The sequence below is a fragment of the Cervus elaphus genome, chromosome 5 (assembly GCF_910594005.1).
Source record: "Cervus elaphus chromosome 5, mCerEla1.1, whole genome shotgun sequence".
Classification (NCBI taxonomy): domain Eukaryota; kingdom Metazoa; phylum Chordata; class Mammalia; order Artiodactyla; family Cervidae; genus Cervus; species Cervus elaphus.
This window is the reverse complement of record NC_057819.1, coordinates 99,487,797-99,505,363: the sequence shown is the minus strand read 5'-3', so window position 1 is coordinate 99,505,363 and position 17,567 is coordinate 99,487,797. Positions and strand designations below refer to the sequence as shown.

Sequence of the window (17,567 nt, the reverse complement as noted above, 5' to 3'; positions counted from 1 at the left end):
CTGTCCCTCACCATCTCCCAAAGTTTGCACAAGTTCATGTCCGTCGTATTAGTGATGCTGTCCAGCCATCTCATCTGCCGCCCTCTTCTCCTGCCCTCAATCTTTCCCAGCATTAGGGACTTTTCCAATGAGTTCAAAAACTGACTCCTTCCCCCCTCACCACTTTTATTTATTTTAAAATTTATTGTTTTTTAAAAGCCTATGTCCTCTCCACCCCTGTCTACTTCCTTCAACAAATAACTTATTTTGAATCTCCCCTGGTGCCAGGCAGTGTTGAAATGCTGGGGACACAGTATCCCTGCCTTCAGGGAACTTGGGTCTCCTCAGTAGAGACAGACAGTGGGAAGTAAGGGTGTTCAGGGAATTTAAGGTAATGATGATTCTGTTGAAGAAAGGAAGTGACTGCTGGGGGTGTGTCCTTGCTGGTTGACACAGGGTGGTCAGGAAGGTCTCTTCTTGGAGCAGCCTTTGAGTTGAGAGCGGACAAAGTCTGGGGTAGGGGAGTGTGCCAGGTAGAGGAAGTGAAGTAGGAAAAAGTTTGTAGTGTTGAGCAGGAGGAGGTCAGGGAGCGGAGCAGGGTTGGGGGAGAGAGAGAAGTAGAAAGGAGGTCAGAGGAGTCGGCCAGGCCTGAGGACTTCAGGTGGGTTTTTGGGTTTTTTTTTTTAAGTGTAAAGAGTTTTTTTCTTTCTTTTGAATTGTGTATAACATAGGCAAAATTTATCTAAGTCAATAAAATTTTAATGAGTTTCGCATTCCTTAAAATTCCACTGATTCTTTCCACTGCCAATCACCTTGGTTCCTCCACAGTCATAATCTTCAAAATAAGATAGCTCTTTCAAAAAAGTTTTGCTCAATCCACAGCTGTTATGTAAGTCAGCCCATAATTCTTTTAGTTGAGCCTCTTTGAGCACCAGTGGAATATGGACACACTTAAAAATTCCCCACCTGTAATCTTTGGGATCCAATTTCCTCAAGTAATTTACTTTAAGACTCTAGAAGTTAAATGTAGCAAGTAGGTTGCTATTTATTCCTTCATCTTTCCTAATATTGAAAACCCTTGTTATATCCAATTTTTACTCATGAGCCTAGCAAAAAAAAGAAAAAATAATTACAGGTCTCACTGTCACCACTGCAATAAAATTACAGTGACAGAAGCAAAACCTGTGTTCTCAGTATAGCCACATTAACATCACGTGGATGTTATAAACGCTGTGAAAAGTCCCCTTGGATGGGAGTGGCCAGGTTGAACAGGGTCCTGGTGGAGAAGGTACCATAGGGGGCAGTAGAGAGCCAGGGAGGAGGTGGTCCTGAGTTTTCAGATGAGAGATGTGGTGTCACTCACTGGCCAAGGAGCTCCATTTCTCTGGGTCTCAGTTTCCCTAGCTGTTAAATGGGAACAATAACCACCTGGTTGCATTCTTGTGAGGAATAAAGGGAAAAAAACACATAAAACCTATGGCACACTGCCTGGCGGATATTAGAATGTGGTAAGGATGGTTGCTCTTGGCCTCTTGATCTATTCTCTGTTACTGAGTAAAACTGAAAGTTAAAGAAAACTTGGAAGCATTTGGAGTTTTAAAATTTTCACCCTCTAAATCAAAGTAGGAAGGAGGAGTCCCAGAGAGAGTCCTGGATCACAGGATCCTGGATGTCTCAGCACAAAACACTGGAGCCAGGGCCAGGACCACCTGTGGGAGTGGGAGGGGGCGGGGCAGGGGGGCTCTCACTCTGTCCCAGGGAGGGGATGCTGTAGCCCTTGGGTGGGCTTATCGGGTCACCTTTTAAACTCCTGGCACTGAGCCCTTCCAGCCCGAGTGCATCTCCCAAGCCTCTCCTGTCTTCCCTCCACCCAAGGCCAAGTCAGCCTCGGCTAGATCTGGGGAACCACAGGTCACCGTCTTTGGAAGGTCAGCACTGAGCCTCCTCTGTGCCCCTCTGGCTGTTTGTCATCACCTCTTCTACTGGGATACTGGGTATGTGACTCTGCAGTCTGCAGGGTGATGAGAGGCGGCTGCAGTTCCAACCTTCTGTGTCTGGGGTCCACTCCAAATGCCAGGTTGAAAGCACTCAGAGAGGTGTGGGCAAGGGCTGAGGGGTCAGGACCCAGATCTCCTTCTCCACAGAAGGGGAGGGGGCTGTCTTAACTCAGAAAACACCCCAGGACCCCAGCTCTGTCCCTGGGAAGTTGCTCACACCCTCTGGGATTTGGGGAAAGACACCCCCTGCTCTGCTGACCAGCCTTCCCCTCTCCCCTCTTGCAGAGGCTCTGAGATAATGCAACTCTTGGCTGTCCTGCTAATAACAATGATAAAAATAGTGTGCACAGAGCACTTGGTATGTGCCACTGTGCTAAGGGCTTTCCACTCATGAGCTTATTTAACCTTGACCTGACTTTCAGGTGGGCATTAAAGCACTTTCCAGATAAAATGAACTCAGATCTGACAGTGGCTTCCAGGTTCTTTCTGCTGCACTAGTTTTCCATCCCCTTTACATCCTTCCTGGGGACCTCTGGCCATCAGTATCCTTCCTTCCCAGTGTCCACACACCCCCTCTCCCCACCAACCCTTTCTTCATCCCCCAGCTGCCCAGGGCTCTGCCTCCAGCTGCCAGAAAAGCACTTCCCTCTTCCTGACTCACCCTGATAGGAGGCCTACCCCCCTTTCTCCTTGACCATCTTTAATATGGCACTTGGGTTCCCCAGATCTGGCCCTGAAGGTCACCCCCACTTCCTGGGGCTCTTTCTTCTGCTTCTCCCCACAGGTGGAAACTCTATCCTGGGCTGCTTTCTTCACACTATGCCCTCATCACAGGGCAGCACCCAGGACTCTGGCTTTATCATCACCAGAAATCTCTGGTCTCCAGAGGTCCACTTAGTCCTCTGCAAACTTTTGTCCGGGTTACCTTCCCTCTCTGGCCTCAAGCCTCACACTTTCTCAATGGGACCAGATCAGCGGCCTCTTGGCTGAGCTCTTTGTCTCTCGGGGAGGGCATCTCTGACCCGTCGGCCACCCCAAAGCCAGGCCATTGCTCAGCTTACAGCTCTGACCTCACCACTGCCCTGCCTGCAGCTCCTCATGGGCTCCTGTGCATGCGTGTGTACGTGCTAACTCACTTGAGTCATGTCTGACTCTTTGTGACCCCAGGGACTGGAGCCTGCCAGGCTCCTCCTCCCATGGGATTTCCCAGGCAAGAATACTAGAGTGGGTTGACACGTCATGGGCCGCTGTAGTCTTTAACTTTGTTGTTCAGGTGCCAACATCAGTAAAATGCTTTCAAGTGAGTGTCCCCCAGTGTATATTCACTCATTTAATAATTCTGGCCATCCTGTGGGAGTCAGCCCTCAAGATGACCCCTGAGTATTCTCACCCCCTGGCATTCACACTCTTGGCGTGGTTCCCTTCTGCACTGAGGAACCATTAGGACATTGTGGAGATGATGGAGCATTACTTCTGAGGCTGGATCATAGAAGAAATTGCAGCCTCCACCTTGTGCTCTCGGATCATTTGCTCTGGGGGGAGCCAGCTGCCATGTTGTGAGGGCACTCAAGCAGTCCTGTGGAGGGGCCACCTGCCAACAGTCAGCACTCACCTGCCAGTCCTGTGGGTCTCCTTGGAAGCTGGGCCTGCAGTCTCGGTCAAGTCTTCAAACAAACGAAGCATTGAATGACATCCGACTGCAACCTCATAAGAGACTCTGAGCTAGAACCAACTGGCTAAGCTGCAGCTAGATTCCTGACTCCTGGAAACTGAGATGATAAATATTCCTTGTTTTAAATTGCTTATTTTTTTTGAGGGATCATTTTACAGCAATAGATCACTAATACACATATACCACTGTACAAGTCTATTATGTACATTATAACTCATCTCCCCGAGTAGACCTCTAAAGAAGAGAGATAAAAATATATATAAAGGATCTTTTTTTTTTTTTTTTTCAGCAGGACCATACAACTTTTGAGACCTTAGTCCTCCAACCAGGGATTGAATCCAGGCCCTCAGCAGTGAGAGCATGGAGTCCTAACCCCTGGGCCAGCAGGAAATTCCCTAAATGTTCTTGCCACTCGCTTAATGGATGATCTTGTGACTTCCTTGGGGCGCATGTCCTCCCAGTCAGGAGACCTCTGTGCTCCTGAATGACATTCAAGCTACCTTCCCCTGAGATTCAAGGCTCTCCTCAGGGCGGCCCAAGCCACCCCTCTGGCCTTTTATCCCACTGAAGAGAAACTTGATTATTACAACTGATAAAATCCTTCCTGTTTTTTCAGACCAGCTTCACAGACCTCCTCTAGGGAGCCTTTCACGACCACCCTGGAGGTGGGATTCCCAGGTTTGGAGCCCAGGCTCTCTGAATTGCTCTCTGCATCCTGAGGGGACGAGTACTCAGAGGGAACAGGTTTGCTCTGCATAATGAGGTGGAGTTCTAAAAGTGGCTCCGACAACCCTGCTGTCCTCCCCAGCACCTGTGAGCATGCTGCTGGCGCTCTCTCAATCATTACATTGTATGTAGTGAAACTTACAGATAGCCATACACATAGTACAGGGGGCTGACCTGTAATTCAGCATCCAGTGTATTGTGTCCTTCATCTGGCGTTCTTCAAAGTGTTTTATCACCTCTGACTTCCCCCCGCTTTTTTTTTCAATTAAAAAAAATTTTTTTTAATTCAAAAGATCTTTTCTTGGCTGCACCTCACAGGATCTTAGTTCCCTGACCAGGGATTGAACCTGCACCCCCTGCATTGGAAGGGTGGGGTCTTAACCACTGGACCACCAGGGAAGTCCCTTGGACTCCCATTCTTAAGCTTTTGTGTATGTTGTGTACACGGCTGACCTTAGGACAGGAAGATTCTCCAGGTGGGCCTAATCTAATCCCAGGAGCACAGGGGGAATCAGAGAGATCTGGAGTTCCAGGAGCATACCAGGCACTGTTGCTAACTTTGCGGACGGGGTGGGGGTGGGGTTGTCATGTGATGAGGAAGGCAAGTGGCCTCGAGGAACAGAGGGTGGCCCCCGACCACCAGTCAGCAAGGAGATGGGGACCTCAGTTCTACAGCTGCGAGGAAGTGGATTCTGTCAACAACTGGAACATGTTTGAGAGTAGATTCTTCTTCTCCTTTGCATCCAGAAATGAATACGGTCCTGCCAGCACCTCTATCTCAGCTTCAAGAGACCCTGAGATGGGAACTCAGCTGGGGTTCCTCTTGGACTTCTGCCCTACAGAGCTGTGAGCTAATAAATGGGTGTCGTTTCAAGCCACTACATTTGGGGTGTGATAGAAAATGAACACATGAGGCTCTGTCTCTGAAGACCTTGCAAAGTCTATATTTTCGCTCTCTGTTTTTTGACTGTGCTACACAGCTTGCGGGATCTTAGTTCCCCAATCAGGGATCAAACCCTTGCCACTGCAATGAAAGCACAGAGTCCTAACCACTGGACCACCAGAGAATTCCCAAGGTATATATTCTTAAAGGGATAGATGTAAAGAGTTCTCAAGGTGCATGTGTCTACCACCATGTGTCATGGTTTTGTTTTTAGCTACTTCTTGGTCTCTCAGGGTTATCTCTGGTCTCACAGAGAGAGCTGGCTTGTAAGTCAGCCAGCGGGTGTATCATGTTGTTTATCTGGCTTTCCTCATGGTGTTTCATCACCTCTGACTCTCACCCTAAAGTTGTTGATTTTGGGGTGTTTTTCATTACTGGTTCACGGACTGCTCCCTAAGCAATGGGTTTGAGAACATGGTTATAGCGTAGAACCAGCTTATAAGAACATCTTAATTCCAGTATAATATGCAAATAGAAGAATGCCCAGATCTTCAGTGTATGGGTTTTACAAACTTGCAGCCTTGCAGCCGGCGTCCAGATCAAGCAGTAGGATATTTCCATCACCCAGAAACTCCTTCCAATCCTCACTCCTGTAAGGGTGACCGGTATTCTGACCGAAACAACATAGGTTTGTTTGCCTGAATAAAGCAGATTGTAACTGATAATATCAGAGCAAGCGAAATCAACAGCCCAGTAGTCACCAAAATTACTGGCCACAGTCCCAGTACATGCAAACAATGTGAAGCTTTTCAAGACACAAACGAGGGTGCAGCCAGGGCTTCTTATTTTATGCAAGGGACGTGTTCCTGAATATCTCACATAATGTAAACTCTTCTAACTCGGATCTAGTTTTCTCACTGAAGTAATCATAACATAGGATTCCCATGATGTTATATTTGGGGTCTAAAGCAAGACTTACTAATGTCATTAACATTGTCCAATTTCTTAAAAAAATTTTAATTAATTGATTATTTTATTTTTGGCTATGCTGGGTCTTAGTTGCTGTGTGGGCTTTTCTCTAGTTGCAGCGAGTGGGGGCTACACTCTAGTGGGGCCTGGGCTTCCCATTCTAGTGGCTTCTCTTGAGCACAGGCTCTGGGGCTTGTGGGCTCTAGAGCACAGACTCCGTAGTTGCAGTGCCTGGGCTTAGTTGGCATGTGGGATGTTCCTGGACAAGGGATCAAACCCATGACTCCTGCATTGGTAGGAGGATTCTTTACCACTGAGCCACCAGGGAAGCCCAGTTTCTAATTTAGCATAATTCCAATCCATACACTCCCAGGATTTAGCCCTCCGTGAACTCTCCATGGGGCTGTGAGGGACCACTTTTAGTATCTCTGGGACCCCAGGGCCCAGCTGTGGTGACGGGATGGGACCCTGGTTCTGGGAGTAGCACACAGGTCCCGGGAGTCTGGCTGTTCACATTCCAGGCTTGCCTCTGCTGTTTGGACTCTGGGTAAGCTCTTACCATTCAGGGCCTCAGTTTCCTTATTTCCGAATCAAATAGGGGTGTGCTCTGGGGCTAATGAGAGGAGGTAATGAGGGAAAGGGCTTCCCAGGTGGCTCACTGGATAAAGAATCCACCTGCAATGCAGGAGACGCAGGTTCAATCCCTGGGTTGAGAAGCTCCCCTGGAGGGGGGCATGACAACCCACTCCAGTATTCTGGCCTGGAGAATCCCATGGACAGAGGAGCCTGGCGGGCTACGGTCCATAGGGTCGCAAAGAGTCTGACATGACTGCAGTGACACATGCAACAAGGGAGAAGCACACAGGAGTCACTGGAGGTTTGCTGGCACCAATCCAGCTGAGTGGGGAAAAGCCTGCCTTCCTGCCACCTCTGCCCCCTGCCCCCCAGGCAGCTTGGAGGACTTTACTCCCCAGGAGAGCCATTCAGCCCCAGGCTGGGGTGTCTGGTAACTGAGCCCCAGGAAGCCGGGCCCAGGCTCAGATGCCAGGGTCATAGGCCTGGATTGGGCAAGAGCAGAGCTCGGGCCCTCTGATCCTGGTCAGAGATATTTGGAGAGATCAACAGTTCTGGGAAATTCAGAGACAGGAAGTGAAAGGGGAGTGGGGCAGAGGGGAACCAGCCAGCTGCACCCCAGCCCCTCCTGGTCTGGACCTCTCCCAAACAGTTCCTTGAGTGGGGTGGCTGCATGCAAGGATGGGGAACAGAACAAGGAGACTCTCCATCCCTGGGAAGGAAAGGTGAGGCAACCCATCCCTGCTCCCACCCCCACACCCACCCTGAGTTCCAAATCCATTTCTACCTCTGTTTACGTCCAAAGTCCCGGGCACTGGAGATGCCAGGTTTGGTGTGTTTGGACACACAGTCACACAGACAGGCAGACACACAGGGCTCAGGGCCTTTGAATGGACCCTGCCCCCTCCCCTCCCACCACCCAGAGCTGTCTGTGCTAATTCTCCAGGCTTCAGCCTGTTTCTTAGCCTGGGATCTGTGCAGCATTGAGGGACCCACAAATCAACCTTGAGACTTTTGGCAAGTAAAAGGGGAAGAAAGGGGGTTGGGGGGAAGAAAGGAGGTGGAGGAACTAACTGTGGAGTGGGGTGGGGGAGGGGATGAATGGAATCCACGTCCGGAGGGGTGGAGACAGAGTGGAAAAACTTCAGAAGATAGATTTTGGATGTCAGGCCTGGAGGGAACAGGAGCAAGAAGAAAGATCTCCACGCAGTCACTGATCACCTGGAAAGAGACCGAACCCCACACCCCAGCTCTTCAGCCTCTGCCTCAGCCCTAACCCCAGCCTTGACCTGGTCTCAGGCCCAGCCGGCCCTACCATGACAAAGGAGTATCAAGATCTTCAGCATCTGGACAACGAGGAGAATGACCATCAGCACAGAAAAAGTGAGGGGACACCTCCCCCCATTTCTGAAAGGCGAGCATTAGATGGCTGTCGCCCCCTCCCCTGACCCTGCCTCTCCCTGGGTCTGCTCGGCTCACAGGGTGTAGGATTGGAGACCCTTTCTTGGTGGCAGTTGTCCCCAGGCTCCTTCATGACCCTCCTGCCCTTCGCCTTGTCACCGACTTCTCAGGACCCTGGTGGGGAGGGGGTTGCCCAGGGGATGTGGGAGTTAACTGCAAGAAGTTAGACCCTCTTCTTCTTCCTCTTCCAACACCGGTGAGCCTTGGCCAAGTGTATGTGTGTGAGTGTGAGTATGTATGAGTGCACAGGTGTCAGGGATCCTTTGGGTCAAGGAGAAAATTTCTGTGGCAGGCCTCAGGGAGCTCTGACTGGAGGAGGATGAGTCAAGCCCTCTTTCTTTCTCCTGCGAGTAGAGATGTTTCTGTTGGGGCTGAGCCAGGATGGAGTGCTTGGCAGAAGGGAGTGGGGAGTGCCCTGCGGTGGGGGAATGGACTACCAGCAAAAACGGAGGGGAAGCCCCCGCATTTCAGCTCACTGAAACAGGGCTCCCGGGTGGGCACAACTTGGTCGACCTGAAGTCTGGTTACTCTGCCTCCCTGCGCCCAGACAAAGAGGAGTGGGATCCAAGGGGAGAGCAAGAAACCCGTTTCTCTTGCCCCACCTGCAAGACCCCCTCGCCCCCTCGCCTCCAGCTTGCAAACTCCCTTCTCCAGGCTTTGGCTTAGGATGCGGCAGTGACTCGATCCGGCCACTAGGTGCCAGCAAAGGCCTAGAGCCTGGGTAGGGCTCCAGCAGAAAGATTCGCACCGCTTCCCACCTCTCGATGCATCCAGCTCCTCCCGGTCACCTACCGCCCAGATTTCTTCATCCATAAAGTTCCTCCTAGTCTCCTACAGGAGGCTCAGGCTGCCCTCCTCCTAGGACCCCAGAGCTGCCCCAGGTTCCCCTCTGTCCCTGAGCCCCTGACCTCCTCTCTTGCAGGGCCGCCTCCTCCTCATTCATTCAGTCGGCGTATCTGCACCGGACCCAGCCTCCTCCTGGTCTCCATGGGCCTTAGCCTCCTGCTGCTAGTGGTTCTCTGTGTGATCGGATCCCAGAGTGGGTTCCCCAGGGGGTAGGGGGTGTTTGGGAAGGGAGCAAGGTGATGGTGGGGGGGGGGGGCGCGGGGGGCGGAAGAGCTGGCTGCTGTGATGTGGGAAGCAGCCCCCTCATTTTGTCCTGTCCGCACCCTCTTCTGCCCAGACTCCAAGCTGCAGGAAGAGCTCCGGGCCCTGAGAGAGACCTTCAGCAACCTCACAGTGAGCACAGAGGCCAAGGTCAAGGCCCTGAGCGTTCAGGGTGAGGAGGGCTGGGGCTGGGGCTGGGGGGCTGGGAACACTAGGGCCATTGAGACACTGAGCAAGTCTCTCCCTTAGGAGGAAATGTGGGCAGAAAGATGAAGTCCCTGGAGTCCCAGCTGGAGAGACAGCAGCAGGAACTGAATGCAGGTCAGCGGGGGCGGGAGGGGGGGGGGGGGATGTGAGTGCGCCTGCGCTTTCGGGATATCGAGGTCTCTCAGACCAAACCAAGGGGCATTGTGGCTGAAGTATCTGCGATCTATCTTCACGCCCCAGCAGGCAGATGACAGAACCTTCCCAGCCCCCAGTGTTCATCGTGACTTCCTTGCCTTTCCCTACCCTCATCCCCCTCCCCCTCTGCCCTCTGTCTCCCCAGATCACTCCAGCTTGCTGCTCCACGTGAAGCAGTTTGTGTCTGACCTGCGAAGCCTGAGCTGTCAGATGTCTGTCCTCCAGGGCAATGGTGAGGGGGTGGGGGGTGCTCAGTCCTGCTTGCCTGCCCAACCCACTTCCCCATAGCCCCTCACACCCGCTCTGCCTCCCGCCCCAGGCTCTGAAAAGGCCTGCTGCCCAGTGAACTGGATGGATTATGAAGGCAGCTGCTACTGGTTCTCTCGCTCCGGGAAGCCCTGGCCGGAGGCTGAGAAGTACTGCCAGTTAGAGAACGCCCACCTAGTGGTGGTGGGCTCCTGGGAGGAGCAGGTGAGGTTCTGGTAGGGCCCGGCTGGGAGGTTGGCAGGTCTAAGGAGAGGTCACCAGCCCCTCCTCTCTCCCCAGAAATTTATCCAGCACCACATGGGCCCTGTAAATACCTGGATAGGCCTCACGGATGAAAATGGGCCCTGGAAATGGGTGGACGGGACGGACTACGAGACAGGCTTCAAGTGAGTGTGTGCGTCCCCGAGGCTCTGCCCCTCCATCTATGGTCCATCATCCCAGCCTGGCAGGTCCCAGGGGCTGGGGGGTCCACGGCTGGGCTCAGGGTCTCAGGCGCTGGGGTCCACATCTCTTTGGTCTCTTTAGGAACTGGGCGCCAGAGCAGCCAGACGACTGGTACGGGCACGGGCTCGGAGGGGGTGAGGACTGTGCCCACTTCACGGAGGACGGCCGCTGGAATGATGACGTCTGCCCGAGGCCCTACCGCTGGGTCTGTGAGGCCCCACGGGACAGAGGCGATGACAGCTAAGAGCCTCCTCTCCCCTAATTTATTTCCTCAATGCCTTTACCTGACGTAGGGGTCCTGGTTAGGGGCCCTTCTATCTGGGGGCTTCTGGATTTTCATCTAAGATTTTAGAGGAAAGGGGGAAGGATGGTGTCTGAGGAATGTAGAATGATGTTTAGAGGGGCGAGGAGATTGAAACCCATGCTGCTTTCTATAGTTTGCAGGTTATTATTGTCAACTGGATTTTTTTTAGAGTAAAAAGAAGAGAAATACACAAAACATTGAGTTGTCTGCTTGCTGGGGGTTAGGAATCGGGAGTGGGCTGGTCAGCACTAGGAAGTCTTGGGCAGGCAATGGGTCATCCTGAGAACTGTCTGCACTTTGGGCCAAGAGGCCTGGATTTGTTTTCTACAGGTATACAATTTAGGGCAAGCTAGTCTGCTTTCTGTGTTTCAGCTGTAAAATAGCATTATTAATGGTTTGTTACTGAACTCAGGTTTGGTTGCTCATCTCTCAAGAATACAGTACTGAGAGATGAGTAAAAGGAACTATGGCTTTATTGTGGAAGTTGGCAATCTAGGGAAGAAGATGACTCATATCCCAAAAAATCAACTCCTCCTTGCCAATCAAGGGGCAAGAGGTTTTAAAGGGGAGTTTCATGGGTACATAGGTGGGGCAGGAGTTCTGTGCATAACAACAGAGTTAGCTCTGACAATCATCTATAAACTGGTCATGCAGTGGTCTTCTGGTCAGTGTCCTCTTTTTCATATATTTAAAACTTTATTTTGTATTGGGGTATAGCCGATTAACACTCAGCATTAACACTCAACATAACATAAACTCAACATTCAAAAAATGAAGATCATGGCATCCGGTCCCATCACTTCATGGCAAATAGATGGGGAAACAGTGGAAACAGAGAGACTTTATTTTCTTGGGCCCTAAAATCACTACAGATGGTGACTGCAGCAATGAAATTAAAAGATGCTTGCAAATAAATAAATAAATAAATAAAATAAAAAAATAAAAGATGCTTGCTCCTTGGAAGAAAAGCTATGACAAACTTAGACAGCATATTAAAAAGCAGAGACATTACTTTGCTGACAAAGGTCCATCTAGTCAAAGCTATGGTTTTTCTAGTAGTCTTGTATGGATATAAGAGTCGGACCATAAAGAAAGCTGAGCGCTGAAGAATTGATGCTTTTGAACTGTGGTATTGGAGAAGACTCTTGAGAGTCCCTTGGACTGCAAGGAGATCAAACTAGGCAATCCTAAAAGAAACCAGTCCTGAGTATTCTTTGGAAGGGCTGATGCTGAAGCTGAAGCTCCAATACTTTGACCACCTGATGCAAAGAGCCAACTCATTGGAAAAGACCCTGATTCTGGGAAAGATTGAAGGCAGGAGGAGAGGGGACGACAGAGGATGAGATGGTTGGATGGCATCCCTGACTCAATGGACATGAGTTTGAGCAAGCTCTGGGAGTTGGAGTGCTGGCGTGCTGAAGTCCATGGGATTGTAAAGAGTCAGACATGACTGAGTGACTGAACTAAACTGATAGCTGATTAACAATGTTGTGATAGTTTTGGGTGAACAGTGAAGGGACTCACGCTTATCCATTCTCCCCCAAACTCCCCTCCCGTCCAGGTTGCCACATAACATTGAGCAGAGTTCCCTGTGCTGTTCAGTAGGTCCTTGTTGGTTATCCATTTAAATTATAGCAGTGTGTACATGTCCATCCCAAACGCTGTAACGTCTTAAGTATAGTTAATCTTCAGTTCCAGAGCTGATTTGTTCCTACAGGTCTTGATCTGTGCGAGATGGAGGAGCTTATGTCATGGTTACAGTCTGGATGCAGTCATCAGGCAGTTAACTTTTTTTCATTTGGTGGCAATTTTAGTATCTGCAAAACAACACAGGAATATGCATCAGAAACTGTTATCTATGTCCTTCAGGGAGGAACTAAAGATTCTGTGACTGTTGTTCTAAATCATTAACTTCTTGAGCTTGCTCTTTTGTGACTCAGGGGAGGCTTGGAAATCAACAGCTTTTTTTTTTTTTTTTTTAATAAACAAGAGACTGGGGATATAGAGGAGCTTTTGTATCTGGAGGTCCCTGCAGGGTCCTGCTCATTTCACTGGGACTATCTTACCTTCTGCAATGCCCACAGAAACAGAACCACCCCAGTGTGAACAAAAGCAGCATCCACAGATAGTTAACAGATGCAAAGATGAACCCACAACCCAGAATCATCAACATGGCAGGAAAATCAACAATACCATGGAAGAGAAAAGTCCAACAAATAGAACCTACAACCCAGATGGGAGTTAACAGGACAAACAGTTGAAGACTTTATGGACACTGATGGGTTTATCAATGGACAGCAAGCTCCAGGATATGGTAAAGGACAGGGAATCCTGGTGTGCTGCAGTTCATGGGGTCTCAAAGAGTCAGACATGATTGAGCAACTGAACAACAGCAACATGGGTTTATCAACCAATATAGACAAAGTGTTAGCCTACCAATAAGACCTCCACTGATTCTAAAAAGGAGCAATGCTCTGACCACAAAATAAATAAATAAATGAAGTTAGATTTAAATATGAAAGTATAGCCAGAAAAGATCTATCAACATATACATTTCTCACCATCTTTCTAGAGAACTTTGAATTTAAGAAAAAATAAAAATGAAAGTCAAGCGGTTTAGAAGTAAACAAGGAGAACTCTGCATACTGAGATTGTGGTACAGTATAAAGCAATTCCCTAAAGGAAAATTATATAGACTTAAGTGCATTTATTTTGAAAAAATAAGAAAGGTTGAATGGAAAGAAGCTTAATTTTTAACTCAAGATACTTGAAAAAGAATAACAAAATAGGTCTTCACTGGTGGTTTGGTGGTAAAGAATCTTTCTGCCAATGCCTGGCAAGGTCCCACATGCTGCAGAGCAACTAAGCCTGGGCACCACAGTTATGGAGTCTGTGCTCTAAAGTCTGGGAACCACAACTACTACTGAAGCCTGTGTGTGACCTAGAGCCCATGCTCCACAACAAGAGAAGCCACTGCAATGAGAAGCCTGCATGTTGCAACTAGAGAAAAAGCCTGCACAGCAACCAAGGCCCAGCACAGCGAAACATAAATAATTTTAAAAAGAACTTTAAAAAAAGAATGACACAATAAATTCCCCAAATAGAAAGAGCTTTTTTTTTTTTTTTTGGTGGGGGCGGGGGAGAAACTTGTTTGTTTTTTTAAAGCAAAACTTAAATGCACTAGAAAATAAAAATGTAGATATCTTCAATAAAAGAAAATCTGATACTTGAAAAAGGTAGAAAACAAACAAATATGAAGAAGAATAAAGGAAACACAGATAAATAGTTTTATTTTTTAGCTTTTTTGGTTGTAGTATAATTGCTTTACAATATTGTGTTAGTTAGTGCTGTACAATGAAGTGAATCAGCTATATATCCCACGTGCTGCACCACAGGGCATATCGGATCTTAGTTCCCCAACCAGGGATCAAACCTGTACTCCCTGCACTGAAGCACAGTCTTAACCACTGGACCACGAGGGAAATACTATTAGACTATATTACAAAGCCATATTCATAAAGACAGTAGGGTAATGATACAGAAAAAATAGACCAATGGCATGGAATAGGGATCTAATGTATGGCATGGTGACCACAGTTAACAATACCATACTGTATATTTGAAATTTGCTAAGAGAGTAAATCTTAAGTTTCCTAATCACACACACACACACAATTGGTAGCCATGTGAAGTGATGGATGTGTTAGTTTGTGGGAATCATTTTCCAGTGTAGATGCACATTAAATCACCCTGTTGTACACCTTTAAAAAATTGCATTGTACAACTTAAATATATACAATTTTTATTTGTCAGTCATACTTCAATAAAGCTGGAAAAAAACTTCTAAAGCATATCACACAGAAAAAAAATCTGCAGTGACTACGTGTCCACACATGTAGTATGGATGCAGAGATGCCTAAAATCAGCATTAAATGAAAAAACTAAAAATCAGAATGCTGGCTAGAACCCAGGAACACTGATAAAAATCAATAGTCTACACACACAGTAGCACTACATACATTTCAAGAATCCATACATTTTCAAGGACATGTCAACCCCATTCAAGTGGTTGCTTAAGGAAGGGAGGCGACTAGGACGGGACCAGGATAAGAAGAGCCATCATTGAGAGAAGGACCTTGAGTAGACCAGAGCTGAGAGCTGAGAGTGGGAGGAGCCCACACTTCACCTCTAGTCCATCTCTAGGAAAAATGTTCATACACATCTCAGCCTCCACCCTGCTACGGTCCTTAAAGGGGAGAGATAAGAAACAGGGGCTTCTTATCAGGGCTTCCCTGATAGTTCAGTTGGTAAAGAATCTGCCTGCAATGAAGGAGACCTTGATTTGATTCCTGGGTTGGGAAGATCCATTGGAGAAGGGATAGGCTACCCACTCCAGTATTCTCGGGTTTCCCTTGTGGCTCAGCTGGTAAAGAATCCACCTGCAATGCAGGAGACCTGGGTTTGATCCCTGGGTTGGGAAGATCCCTTGGGGAAGGGAAAGGCTACCCACTCCAGTATTCTGGGCTGGAGAATTCCATGGACTGTATAGTCCATGGGATTGCAAAGAGTCAGACATGACTGAGCAACTTTCACTTTCACTTTCAAGAAACAGAACCCAGAAAAAGAGGGGAATCATCACCTGGACTTCGTTGATCCAGAGCGAGAAATAAGAATAAAATGATTAGAAAGGAGGAGGTCAATTTAAAAAATTGCAGACATTATGTATCTCCCATTTTGATGCAATGGGGGCTAAACAGCATCACCTGGGAAAGAGTTTTCTAAGAGAACCTTGAACATGAATCTAATTAAGCTTCTAGTGCTATCTACTCATTTACAGGAAATTCAGTGGGGAGAGGAGCAAGCACACAGGTATGCATTTTGTCAAATCCAGTAAGGGGTGGACTTTACAGAGCCAATTTCTGGTTTCTTCAACAAATAAATGACAAAGGATACAAAGAAGGAGGGGGAATTGTCATGTATTTAAAAGAGCATTAAGAGGCATTCCAGTATGTGCAATGTGGGGATGTTAGATCCTGATTTGAACACACCAATTGTACAAACACATTATGGGGGAAATAAAAACAAAAATAAACAAATGGAGCCTAATTAAACTTAAAAGCTTTTGCACAGCAAAGGAAATCATAAAAAAAAAAAAAGACAACACACAAAATGGAAGAAAATAGTTGCAAAGGAAGTGACCAACAAAGGGTTAACCTGCAAAATATACAAACAGCTCATGCAGCTCTATGTCAACAAAAAACCAAAAAACCCAAACAAAAGATTGGTGGAAGGTCTAAATAGGCATTTCTCCAAAGAAAACATACAGATGCCCAAAAGCACATGAAAAAATGCTTACTGTCACTAATTATTAGAGATATGCAAATCAAAACTACAATGAGGTACCACCTCACACTGATCAGAATGACCAACATCAAAAATCTACAAACAGTAAATCCTAGAAAGAGTGTGGTGAAAAGAGAACCCTCCTATACAGTTGCTAGGAATGTAAATTTGTGCAGCCACTATGAAGAAAAGTATGGAGATTCCTTAAAAAATAAAACTAGAGTTAGCATATAATTCAGCAATTTCACTTCTGGGCATATATCTAAATAAAAATATAATTCAAAAAGATATATGCACTTCAGTATTCATTGTAGATCTATTTACAATAACCAGAACATGAAAGCAACCTAAATACCCATCAATGGATGGATGGATAAAGAAGATGTGGTATATACATACATGAAGAAAGAAATGGCAACCCACTCCAGTATTCTTGCCTGGAAAATTCCATGGACAGAGGAACCTGGCGGGCTACGGTCCATGGGGTTGCAAAGAGTTGGCCCCAAATGAGCACATCAGCACATATACATACAATGGAATATCACTCAGCCATGAAAAAGAACAAAATAATGCCATTTGCAGCAACATGGATGGACCTAAAGATTGTCATACTAAGTGAAGTAAGTCAGACAGAGAAAGGCAAATATATGACGTTGTTTATACGTTGAATCTAAAAAAAAAATGGCACAAATGAACTTAATTACAAAGCAGAAGTAGAGTCATAGTGAAAGTTGAAAGTGAAAGTCGCTCAGTCATGTCTGACTCTTTGCAGCCCCATGGACTATGCAGTCCATGGAATTCTCCAGGCCTTTCCCTTCTCCAAGGGATCTTCCCAACCCAGGGATCAAACCCAGGTCTCCTGTATTGCAGGTGGATTCTTTAACAAGGGAAGCCGTAGATATAGAAAATAAACATATTTATTTTCTAAACTTTAATTTCTATAATGTAGAAATTTTCTAAAATTATGGTATAAGGCATGAAGGGGGTGAGGGATAAACTGGCAGATTGGGATTGACATATATACACTACTGTATGTATACACGGCAGGCAGATTCTTTACCATCTGAGCTACCACGGAAGCCCAGGAAAAGAACAAAAACAAAAAAAAAATCAATGTGTGAATATCTGTAGTCTTTCATTCAGATCTGACTCTTTGCAACCCTTTGGGCTATAACCTTCCAGGCTCTGAGTTCTATCCCTGGGTCAGGAAAATCCTCTGAAGAAGGGAATGGCTATCCTCTTCAATATTATTCTTTTTTTTTTCCACTTCAGTATTCTTGTCTGGAGAATGCCATGAACAGAGTAGCCTGGTGGGCTATAGTCCATGGGGTCACAAAGAGTCAGATACGACTAAGCATGCATGAACTGAATCAACTATATGCCAATAAAAATTAATTTAAAATAAATTAAAATAAAAATAGAATTTTTTTTGGAAAAAAG

The 17,567-nt window shown here is 47.2% G+C and overlaps 1 protein-coding gene and 1 non-coding gene across 4 annotated transcripts; one reads left to right on the top strand and one right to left on the bottom strand.

Moving 5' to 3' along the window:
- Window positions 1–1,103: 1,103 nt before the first annotated feature.
- Window positions 1,104–1,236, bottom strand: LOC122695894. The gene has a single exon (XR_006341631.1). It is a non-coding gene; the product is annotated as a small nucleolar RNA SNORA1 (small nucleolar RNA).
- A 6,168-nt stretch (window positions 1,237–7,404) lies between these two features.
- Window positions 7,405–11,442, top strand: ASGR1 (asialoglycoprotein receptor 1). Of its 3 annotated transcripts, XM_043903622.1 has the most exons (10): window positions 7,457–7,524; window positions 7,746–7,816; window positions 8,099–8,182; window positions 9,183–9,299; window positions 9,444–9,539; window positions 9,617–9,688; window positions 9,915–10,001; window positions 10,089–10,240; window positions 10,316–10,422; window positions 10,562–11,442. In XM_043903622.1, the coding sequence occupies exons 3-10, from the start codon at window positions 8,116–8,118 to the stop codon at window positions 10,722–10,724; spliced, it is 861 nt and encodes a 286-aa protein (XP_043759557.1). In that variant the 5' UTR covers window positions 7,457–7,524; window positions 7,746–7,816; window positions 8,099–8,115; the 3' UTR covers window positions 10,725–11,442. The 3 variants fall into 3 exon arrangements, with proteins under 3 accessions (XP_043759554.1, XP_043759557.1, XP_043759556.1); XM_043903619.1 differs by lacking the exon at window positions 7,746–7,816 and having other exon boundaries at window positions 7,405–7,524; XM_043903621.1 differs by lacking the exon at window positions 7,457–7,524 and having other exon boundaries at window positions 7,650–7,816.
- The last annotated feature ends 6,125 nt before the right edge of the window (window positions 11,443–17,567 follow it).